This window comes from Primulina eburnea, chromosome 4, assembly GCF_022965805.1.
Source record: "Primulina eburnea isolate SZY01 chromosome 4, ASM2296580v1, whole genome shotgun sequence".
Lineage (NCBI taxonomy): Eukaryota > Viridiplantae > Streptophyta > Magnoliopsida > Lamiales > Gesneriaceae > Primulina > Primulina eburnea.
Genome location: NC_133104.1, coordinates 44,401,458 through 44,412,437, shown reverse-complemented (window position 1 = coordinate 44,412,437; position 10,980 = coordinate 44,401,458). Strand labels below are relative to the sequence as shown.

Below are 10,980 nucleotides of genomic sequence, written 5' to 3'. Positions count from 1 at the left end.
ATTTATAACTAGGAACAATAGTTAATTATATAATAGTCTAAATATCACATTTGGATTTTGTAATAATTATTGAATACAAGCAAATTAAATTACATATAATAAAATATTTACTTGTAAATTATGATGGCAAAATCAAATAATGAATAATATTTTATTAAAATTCCGTTAAAGTCTATCTATATTTTATTTCCCGTGTGGAAACCGTAAATCAGACGTGCACATGCTTCATCTTTTTCTCATTCTGTCTTCTCTCCCAAAACTCTGCTCCACATTTTTTGTATTCTAGTTCTCTATCTAGACTTCAATTTTAGTCCAATCTTTGTATCTCAAGCACGGCGCACAGGCTACGCAGATAACATGGATGGTCAAGATCACAAGAAGCCCATCCCTTCTGCAGGTTTTACTTTTGACTCGGATCTATTTATCATCGAGTTCTTGTATTGCTGAGGTTTCTTGGGGTCAATCTGCTGCTTGCGTTGGTGTTTTTTGTTCTTTACTTGTTTTTTGTCAAGATTTACTGGGTTTTTGTTTTCATGTGTGGATTTATCACGGGTTGTCTGATATCTGTTTTTTTTATGCAATGCACGCACCCCCACCTAGGCACTGTTTAAGAAACGGTTGGGAGTGATTGATTTTTTTAAGTGTGCGTAATCTTGTTTAGACCTGATTCACAGTACCTGGTGTGCCGGAGCTACCACAAGTCGAATGAAAAATTTCAAATTTTATGCTCTGTTTACCTCCTTTTGGAATCTTTAATCTCGAGCCCTGTCTGTTGTTGGGTTTGTTTCTTGATTGCCGTTAACTTTATAGTTTTGTTAAGTTTGTCATTTGTCTTCTTGATATTGTTACCATTTCGATTCTGAAGTTGATAATCAATTGAATTTCTTAATTCTTGAAGTGCACGAAGTTCACGGGGTTCACCTATGCAACAGATGTGGATGGCCTTTTCCAAATCCACACCCAAGTGCCAGACACAGAAGAGCTCATAAACGAGTTTGTGGGAAAGTTGAAGGCTATAAAATGAGTCCATCTGATTTGGCTATTTCCGATGACGAACATGCTTCGGATGAGGACGAGCAGCATACCCCCAGTGAGAATTAACGAATCAATATATATACTTATCAGTGTCTATTTTTATAAACTGTGGCTTTTGTTTGATTGTTTTTTCCCTTTTGAGAAGTTTTTATTGGTTGAAGGTCCTACGATTGAGAAGAGTAATGTGAAAGAGTCTAACAGTGACGGTGGAGTTCGTCTGAGGTCTTATAAATCGGAAGATGACGTGTTTTCAGATGCAGTTACAGATTTTTCAGAGAGTGGAATTAGTCCCAGCTTGGAAGAGCGCATAGAAGTTATTAGAGAAGATGACAAGAAGATAGAGCAAAAAAGTGTGGAGGGTGATATTAATGTGAACCTGTTAAAGAATGTTGATGAACGTGCTGGTAAGCATTTCTTGAATTCAGTCATTTGCTTTGTTGTTAAAGTTTTACTTGCTTCTCTTGCATTATAGTTATCGAATCAGATATCTGCCTTAGTACTTGTTATCTTAGCTGGAAGATATGCCTAGGTTCTTTAAATTTTTGTGGCATTGTTTCCTCTCTAAAGGTGGGAAAGAGTATCTCTCATGTTACGCCATTAATGTGGTAGCTGGATATTATGTCAACAATGCGGTTGAATATGGTGAAAGTGAAACAAGACTGCTGGTTGTGCTTGGTTTACGCTAATGTAGCAGAATTTTGTGATAGGTGGAGATAGTGTTGTCCATGTATTCTCTTGTCTAGAAGAATAAGCAAGATTGAGAAAGTGCACACAAATTTTTAACTTACCATTCACCATGGAATTGAAAATGCCAATATGATTGATTACTTATGTTGAGACACATCTACATGTTGGGTATATTATTTTGTATGTTTCTGAAATGTTTCTTATGCATCGAGTAAAATAATTGTTGAAAGCTGGAACTACATTTTTGTAGTTGTAATTGAATATTTCAATTTGTCGGGTTTCTGTTTGACATTGAATTTGTCCATGGAAGATTAGGAAGATGGAATGGTAATTAATGTCTTACAACTGGGATTGCAGAATAGTTGGTGATAATTTTAAACTTCTAACTTCTCGTTCACTTCTTGGTAGCATGAACATTATGTTCCGAGTCAGGTTAAGCTCTCTAAATTCTATATTAATGCCATTATCAATATTAACTAAATGGTGCATAGATTGCGTCATTTATTCCCAAAAACTTGTTTCCATAATCTACTTCGTCAATTTTGACTGGATCTTGCATGTTAGAGACCTAGATAGAAGAATTTCTGGGAGAGCAAAATGAGATTATTGGAGCTTTTAATGTTTGGCAAATCTTTCTTTTGATAAAATTATTTGCGGATGATTTATGCCTTTCGTTATTTCTTCTAGTTGTCTATGTCTCCACAAATCCCATAAGTTCAGTTCCGTGAATGCAGAGATAACCGAGAAACTCAATGATCCGAAAAGTAGTGACCAAATGTGTACTGGTGCGGAAGCAGTTTCTGTTGAACCTGGCAATCACTTACCGCCTGATGATACCAAATGTGATAGCCTGAAGAGTGTACCTATCCAAGTGGAAGGAGATAAGTTGGCTTCTGTGAGCTTTAACTCCAAAGAAGAAAAAGCTTCAGATCCTACATTAATGGCTGCTGAGAGAAAGGAAGCGCCACATGATAAGCTTGATGGAAGCACTCATGTCTCAGATACCACTAATTTTACTGCTGTTGAAGATAAACCTGAAATGGAAGATGTCGAAGTGCCTCTTGTAGGGAAGTCTGATAAATTTGTACCGAGGGAAACAAGTGCTGATGATGTCGAGTCTTCAAAGGAAAAATGTTCCGTCACGACTGTTTCAATCCCGGTTGTCCATAATTCTTCTGCGCCAGAAGATGATTCAACTACAAGGGTTCTTGAAGAAAATGAGAATCACCATGATGAAAAGGCGAATTGTGAGCTTCTGTTGGCTGGGAATGGAAGTGGCAAAGGAGTTGCTATGGAGGAGCAAATAATTCTTGACTCATCAAAACCACCTGTTAATTCAACCGATCCTTTACCTTCAGGTGAAGTGGATGTTGATCCAAGACAATTAGAAAGTTTATCTAAAACTGATTCTGGTTTACTAGAATTCAAAGATGCTGATTTTATGAGATCTCATCAAGGATTTGAAGCGGGTAACATCACCGGATTGGATATTCGGCTAAATCTTGACGTCCCTGATGTTGTTAGAGTAAAGTCCGCTGCTGTTGCTGATGTGGTGGACGAATCTAATCATGACGGTGATGTTGCGTTTTTAGAAAAAACTAAAGAACAGCTGATTTCAAAACCTTCCGACAATCCATTCTCTGATTCAGCTGAAAATTACACCACTATAAATAGCCTCACCGATGATGTCCAAAAAACACCAGAGTCCATTAATGTTCACGAGGATAATGAACAAAAACATGATAGCGGTGCTGTAACATTGCCTGAAAGTTTTGACAGCTCCCCATTAAAAGTGCAAGAAACACCATCTGTGAAGGAAAAATGTCTGCTTGAAACTGATTCTAACAAGAGCCGTGCAACTGAAGATTTCAGTATGCCGGTATCGGTTAGCATTGTTGAAACACCTGACAAAATTTCACACGAAGATTCTTCGAATGCTGATAAAAAAGCCTCTGATGGTGAAAAGACCATTGTTGTTGATTCCAAATCCTCGCAAGATGAAGGCTATACAAATGACAAGCTGATAAATGAGAAAGATAACGTCTCTGCAGCTGATAGTCTGGAAGGAAAATGGGGTTCAATTTCAGGTAAATTTTTTCGATTCACGTATGTCTGTCTGTCTTTTACGTTCTCATCTTATCACCCATTTTTCGTGATTAACTGAATGCTTTCTCTCTATCCAACATGGTAGCTGTCGAAACAAACTCTCAGTCATCCCCAAGATCAGAAACTAATATGCAGAATTCAGAGCTGAGGAACATTAAAGTCCATCAAAGCAAGTCAGATGATTTTGAGCCACCTTCTTTCATGACTTTGGTTCAACCTGGGAAAACACCTGATTCGGTAGCTGTGTCTACTGCTTCAGAAATCGAGCCAGTCCAATTCAATCAACAACAAAAATCTGAATCATTACAGGCTGGTTGGTTCCCTACTTTAACTAATGTAGTGAACGACTCACAAGGGAGAAAGAAAAATGAGGAGATAATTGCAAAAGTAACAAATTGGAATGCGGGCAAGGAACATCACAGCCAGCTGAAAAATCTTTTGAATGAAGCCAAGTCCCCAAACCCGAAACAACAGAAAGATGAGACTTCGCGGATAGATAATGGTGCTGATGGGACGACTGTGAGTTCCGTTGTTGAACCTGAAGAACCTAAACTTGAGATACCGCATAAAGAGGATTGGAACTCTCCGGCTAGGTACCCAACCGTGATCAAGAAAGAAAAAAAGAAAGGCAAACCATATTGGGTGCCATTTGCTTGCTGCTCTTCGGTGAACAGGGATCTGTGATAACCTTGTTGGGTTATATTTTATTGTGTCGATATGTTTACAGTTTCGTTTCAAGTATCTTGGATTCAATTAAAGATTGTGCGATGCATAGGTGGTGGACTAAAAGGTGTGGAGTATTGTTAGCAAACTTTTGTTGTGATTTTCTTGAATTTGTGTGTATTTTGAATAAACGTGATCGAGGATGAGGAACTTTGGTATAATTTTGAGGTTCGTTTTCAGTCTTGAGTTTCTTGAACTTTGTTAAACATTGAATGCAACAAGTTTTGATATTTTATTTCGAAATATAAATTATTTATACAAATGTTCCTGTTTTGCCAGGTGGGATCCCCTCTGTAATTGGTTGGCTCATAAATATGACAGAATTGTGTTGAAAACTTGAACCTAGAAAAATAACAGAATGCGAAAGTTGATACGAATTTAACTAAAAATAAACTTCAAAATCCATGCTATTATTATTTCGGAAAATGAGTTAATAGATTATAAAAAATCAAAAGATTTGTAAAAAAATTGAAGGGTGACCAATATTTTCAAGAATTAGATTCACTCTTTCAATATGTGGGCAAGAGGTACACAAATGTGTGGGGTCAATGGCTCATTGCTAATACAATGTATCTTGATTTTGATCGAAATTGTAAATATATGGCAGTTATTATTTAAATGAGTGTCGCTATGCATCACATATTTGTGCATGTATGGTTGGTTTTTTATATGTATTTTGTTAAAAAAATTTAAATTAAAATTTATTTATCGTTATTTTTATTAAGTTTTTCTAAAATATTTTTATATAATGTTAGTTTTTCATGGGAAAAACGGGTGTTTGGGTTATTGAATTTTTTTTTTATCATTACATTACTTTGTTTCTTTGAAGACCAAACTTATTACGTAGTATAAGATGTTTGATTTATCATGTACGTGGAGGGAGGAAAGGATGCAATGAAAGTGCAATTTGGCAATATTTTTATTTAAAAATTAAATTACAAATGCAATTTTAATACATATGCATAAGATTAAAAAATTATCAGAATATAATATTGATTAGTTAACATGCCAAAGGATTTTATTATAATCTTTGAAAATCTAGATAAATATTGTAATGCAAGAAAAGCTGTATACGGGTGAATTTATGAAATCTAATCCAATTTCCAATGAAGTTTGCATATTATTATATAGAAAAAACTTTTTATGAGATATATTGTATTACAAATCAATTTTGTTAGGCGAATTTTCGACCTGATTTAATTTGACTTTTGTTTTTTTTTTTGTTTATATGTCAGAATTATCATTTTTCGCTACAAATATAGATCAGATTGACTCGTCCAACAAATATAGATTTGTGAGACTATATTAAAAGAGGGCCTACTCATTATTATAACTAGTCACCGAGGCACACGCGTTGCGTGTGTCATGAATAAGTGAGCATAATATATTAAACATTCATGACATTACAACACCATGACACCGAAATATTAGTTATCATGCATATATTCATGAAAGACAATGAATTTCAAAGCTTAAATAAATATGTTAAATTAATAGATCCCAACTGCAACAATGACACAATAAATTATTCAATGAACATATAGAGTAGATAGAATGAAGAAATCATAATGCAACAACCAAAAGCAAACCATAATTAAATATAAAACTTTTCTGGTAGCCAATACGAAATCAAATTCCGCAATTCTTTCACCATTGGAGTCCAATTGTAACACAAAACCATCACGAGAAGCCTCGAATTTTTTGTCATAACATGGCATAACAGTAACATGATAGATCTCCTCAGGCCTGCCCAAATATAAAGTCAACATTAAATCAATCCTTTTCCAACCTCCAGCTTTCAATATAGACCATATTCATTGTAGCGACTGCTCCTAACACAACATGATGATGATTAATTTAGTGAATGCATACATAAAGGTACTAAACAGATGCATGAATAAGACAAATTTCAAACATGTGTTATAAAATGAGAAATACCTCAGAACTCCCATGTGCAAAAATAATAGTTATTGGTTGTGGCTTTCCACGGACATCATAGAATACAACCTGGCCGGGGCTTGTACCGGGAGCCAAGGTTAAGGCATCGACTGTGAATGTGATGGAGCATAACATAAATTAGACAATTGATTACCAAAAGAATACAAATATTGTACAACTATAAAGTGTTTGACTCACATAGAAGCAAAGTGCAAAGGATACACGACAATTATACTCAGACTAAATAACCCATGGAATAGTAGGTAATGAATACAATTGAAATTTGAAAAGGTTTCATTTGAAAATAGGCTGTGAAGATGGTTTCTGAAACATGGAAAGAACAGTACGTCTGAAATGGAGAAAACCCAAAATTAAATCCATTGCAAAATAACCGAATATCGAACCAGTGTATTTCGTTAAATGTTTCGAGCACAACAAAGAAACCGAATATCACGCACATAGAAGCAAACGATAATAAAATCAAACATGTATAGCCGATTATTACCTGGATTGTTGGCCTTCCGGATGAGTAACTCGGTGGATAGAATAAAGAAATAATAAGGCAAACCTTAATTTAATGTTGAATGCAACATAACATCCCATGATAAGCCCATGTCTGCGAACCCCACGATACCATTTTGGACCAATCCTCTTCAGTGGGACATCCTTAAATCCTGATTTTTTGAACAACTCAATGTATTCTTCCTCTTTTCGAAAAAGCAACCAAACATCTGCAAAGAAGCGAGACAACCAAAATGTAGGATTCACAGGACCAATTATGCAAGCTGTCTCACCGAGTCGAAGAACTCTGTAAGCCTCCTTGATTCCAAGCTGTGGGTGTGGCCAGTACTCGATACTAATAAGATTCACAAAATCGTAGAACTTTTAAGAGATTTCCAACGAATTATTTCAAAGAGTTATATGCAAATGCTTTAACTAATTAAGCAACTACACCAATATTTGCCTCGCTTTTCCTATACATGTTTCATCAACCCAAAATTATTCATTAAAAGCCATGATCCAGAGCCTTCAATTCACAATATCCAACAGAACCATCAATTAAAGAGGCACACAGGACGTCTTGATAAAAATAACTTTTGGTGGCTCATGCATAATTCAAAGATAGTTTGAAGCAACAACATAAGTGAAACTTTCAATAACAGTAATAAAACAACATCTGATGAAACTATGCCATAATTCGCAAGCCTCATTCAAAGTAATTATTTAAAAAAACATGATTCAAGCCAACTGAAGTTCAAGTACTGGATCCGATAAAGATAAATCTCACCAAACACACAATTTAGACGCACATTTTAGACCCTTGTGATCGACGAAACATTAACAACAAACATGAAAGATGAGGACAACCCTCATCCCCAAATGTAGTGCCTATGCCTCGAGGCCTGTTTCACAGCCGAGATTCATACAACACAATAAAGGAGCATTTTATTACAGATATCAAAAACCAAATAACAATTCACAAAAAAACCAAAATCAGAGAAATAATAACGTAAAAACTAACAAAGACAACAAAGCGCAACCTAGGATAAAGACATTTTACGCCCTATAATCTGAAGAGGATGAAGGGAGGAAGATATTTGCGAACTTACCAGAGGGAACCTATGTTTTCTTGTCCATAAAATTGATATTGACCCGGCAGATAGGAAAACAATTTATCTGTTGAAGGAGATAGTGCAGACGAAAGCGGACTCTACGAAGGTGAAGCAACAATATCTGAGAGAATTGTGCAGAGTCGGTGTGAGGGAAGGTTAATTTATGAAGATGATGCAGAGAGAATCGTTGAGGATGAGAGAATCGTGCGGAGTAATTTTATGGAACGGTTTTGCTGGAGATTTGGAAATATTTTGAGAGATATATATATTACCGGGTTGAAGCAAAAGGGCAAAAGGGGAAGAAAAATTGGTGTCCGCAGGGTAGTTTTTATAAGCCTCTCACATTTAATAAAATAGTAGAGATAACTAGTAATCCATGCATGCAAAAATTTGTATGCATAAATAATTTATGTATATTCAAAAATAAATTAATATTTTAATTATTTCTAAATTGAAAAGGTATTATAAAATATGATAGTCAAAAGTGGTAAATAATAAATTTATTGAAACATTATTTTCCATATCTTTCATAGCTTTTGGTTATTTTTTACGTCTAAAATTATATGACATAGAGAATCATATAGAAAAGACCCTAAATAAACCATCCTTTCGATAGTTTTATAATATTTCTGAACAAATTATTTATGTAAAATTGCTTAAACAGAAACGACTTAATAGAATTTTTATACAATGGTTCTTAAAGTAATTAATATTTTATATATAGGATTCAGTTAACATTCAGTGAATTAGATAAATGATTTTTTTTCCCTTTAATAAAGGTATTTTCATTGAAAACAATATAAAAGTGAATTTTGTTTGGAAATCACTTCCGTAACAAAAAAATATTAAAGTAAAATTTCATATAACAATGTTAGAAAACCATATGATATTGGTGAATATTCTTTTTTTAAAAAATGTTTTTTAAAAAAAATTAAAAGATGGTAGAAGGGAGAAAATAAAGTCTAAGAAATATTTTAATATTTTATAGAGTAGAATTAACTTTTTTTCTAATTTAATTAAGGTATAGATTATTTCAGAATGCAACTAAGATCAACTACGTACTTTATAAATAAGACAATTAATATATAATAGAAATATTTTGCGTACGTGTGCATGGGCAGTAAGCTACGCTTGCCAAAATCAGTAACTTGGCTTGTTCTTTTGATACATAATCTTCTCCACTTCCCCGTTCCTAGAACGCCTTGGGCTTTGGTGCAGGTGGTGGCCGGCGCGGAGGCGCAGGCGGGTGATGTTTATGTGGCGGCGGAGTGGTCAGGGCCGTACCTCTTGTGAGGCGAGAGAGGTATCGCCTCAGGGCCTAGTACTCACAGGGGCCCAAAAAAATCATTGGTCTCATGTTTGTTGTTGAGGCCTACACCTAAATAATATGTACATTCGACATTTAAAAAAAATGAGACATTGACATATTGAAAACATGATTAAATATGATGATTGTGTTTATTGGGATTTATTCAAATTATGTAGAGTCCAAGCAATAAAGCTACATGGCTCATTAATTAATTTTTAAAAAATTTTGTATGCACAAAATAGTAATGCTTGTACAATATATTTAGGCTATGTTTGGTGTGTAGGATATGAGAACTAATTGGATTGATGATAAAACTTAATGTAAGGATATATGATGTGTAGTGATGAAGAATGTTTTGTTTGGTTAGATTTTAATGAGAATGATAAATTTTACATTTTTTGTAACTAACATTGATGACAATTTGATATATAAAATGATATTTGTAGCAATGTTTTCAAAATCATGTGCGTAAAATGGTAATTTATGTTATATTTTAGGATTTGATTATCAATCCTCCCAAAACAATGAGATGTCTTTTCACCCAAATAAGTTTTTTTTATCATGAGCTTAAATATTAATTAGACCCATAAAAAATGAGACAAACATGTGTTTAACAATCTATTTTTGGCAAAAACTTGTGTGAGATGGTCTCACGGGTCGCATTTGTGAGACGAATCTCTTATTTGGGTTATCCATGAAAAAGTATTATTTTTTATGCTAAGAGTATTACTTTATACTGTGAATATGGAAGGGTTAACCCGTCTCACAGATTATGATCCGTGAGACGGTCTCACAAGAGACTCACTTTCTATCTTTTGCTTGTCACTCATACCAAACATACCCTTATTATTTTATCTTGTGTCAATTCATGTGTTAAACTTTTATACTTTACTTGTCGATTATTTAGCCTCTTTTCTTGAATTTATGCAGTTGAACCCATTTCAAAAAATAAACACAAAAAATTGTGATTCTTATCTATTTTACATATCTTTATTTTTTATTTTCTTGAATAAAAAATTATAGTTATTATTTTAAAAAAAATCATATATTTTTATAATATTGATTCATTATATTTATCATTTGTTATTTTGACAGTTTATATTGATAAATTTCAATTTTAGCAACATATCTTACAATTTTTGCCAATTTCAATCTTTTTCCAATATAATTGTTCATATGACACTGCATTACGTTAGAGCCATGTTGATGCTGTGGCACACGAAGAAAAAAAATCGCAAAGAAATAAATATATAACTCGTAAATTATATTTTCCTTATATATATTGTTTTGTTATTTTTAATTTACAAACTGAACTTTATAGTTATTCATCACAACGAGATTTTTTTTTAACATATCGCTCAGGCTCTGTAGATCACAGGTACGGCTCTGGGAGTGGTGCGGGCGACGGTTTCTTGAGTTCTTGCCCAAAGCCAGCATTGGAATTAATGTCAGCGACCGAATGAGATATGGCTAAGGAAAAGAACTAGATAATGTGATACTTAATGAGATAATTATAAGAAACAAACTCTTTTTAAACAAAGATATCATATCACACAAAATCTTAGCATA

General features: G+C 33.9%; 1 protein-coding gene and 1 long non-coding RNA gene across 3 annotated transcripts; one reads left to right on the top strand and one right to left on the bottom strand.

Moving 5' to 3' along the window:
• Nucleotides 1-205: 205 nt before the first annotated feature.
• On the top strand, nucleotides 206-4,730 carry LOC140829433 (uncharacterized). 2 transcript variants are annotated; one of them, XM_073192667.1, is made up of 5 exons: nucleotides 206-397; nucleotides 899-1,090; nucleotides 1,197-1,439; nucleotides 2,457-3,809; nucleotides 3,914-4,730. In XM_073192667.1, exons 1-5 carry the CDS (start codon nucleotides 358-360, stop codon nucleotides 4,510-4,512), a joined length of 2,427 nt encoding a protein of 808 aa, XP_073048768.1. In that variant the 5' UTR covers nucleotides 206-357; the 3' UTR covers nucleotides 4,513-4,730. The 2 variants fall into 2 exon arrangements, with proteins under 2 accessions (XP_073048768.1, XP_073048767.1); XM_073192666.1 differs by lacking the exon at nucleotides 206-397 and adding an exon at nucleotides 452-779.
• A 1,159-nt stretch (nucleotides 4,731-5,889) lies between these two features.
• On the bottom strand, nucleotides 5,890-8,348 carry LOC140829988 (uncharacterized). Its single transcript, XR_012117588.1, has 4 exons — nucleotides 8,100-8,348; nucleotides 6,688-7,345; nucleotides 6,490-6,599; nucleotides 5,890-6,297 (listed from the first exon to the last, which is right to left on the bottom strand). It is a non-coding gene; the product is annotated as an uncharacterized lncRNA (long non-coding RNA).
• Nucleotides 8,349-10,980: the final 2,632 nt, after the last annotated feature.

What these genes read in the sequence shown, in the direction of transcription:
- LOC140829433 (XM_073192666.1), top strand. Translation starts at nt 725, where the DNA reads ATGCTCTGTTTACCTCCTTTTGGAATCTTTAATCTCGAGCCCTGTCTG. An exon ending in GAATGTTGATGAACGTGCTG is followed by an intron (nt 1,440 to 2,456) that starts GTAAGCATTTCT and finishes CCGTGAATGCAG; the next exon opens with AGATAACCGAGAAACTCAAT. An exon ending in AAAATGGGGTTCAATTTCAG is followed by an intron (nt 3,810 to 3,913) that starts GTAAATTTTTTC and finishes CCAACATGGTAG; the next exon opens with CTGTCGAAACAAACTCTCAG.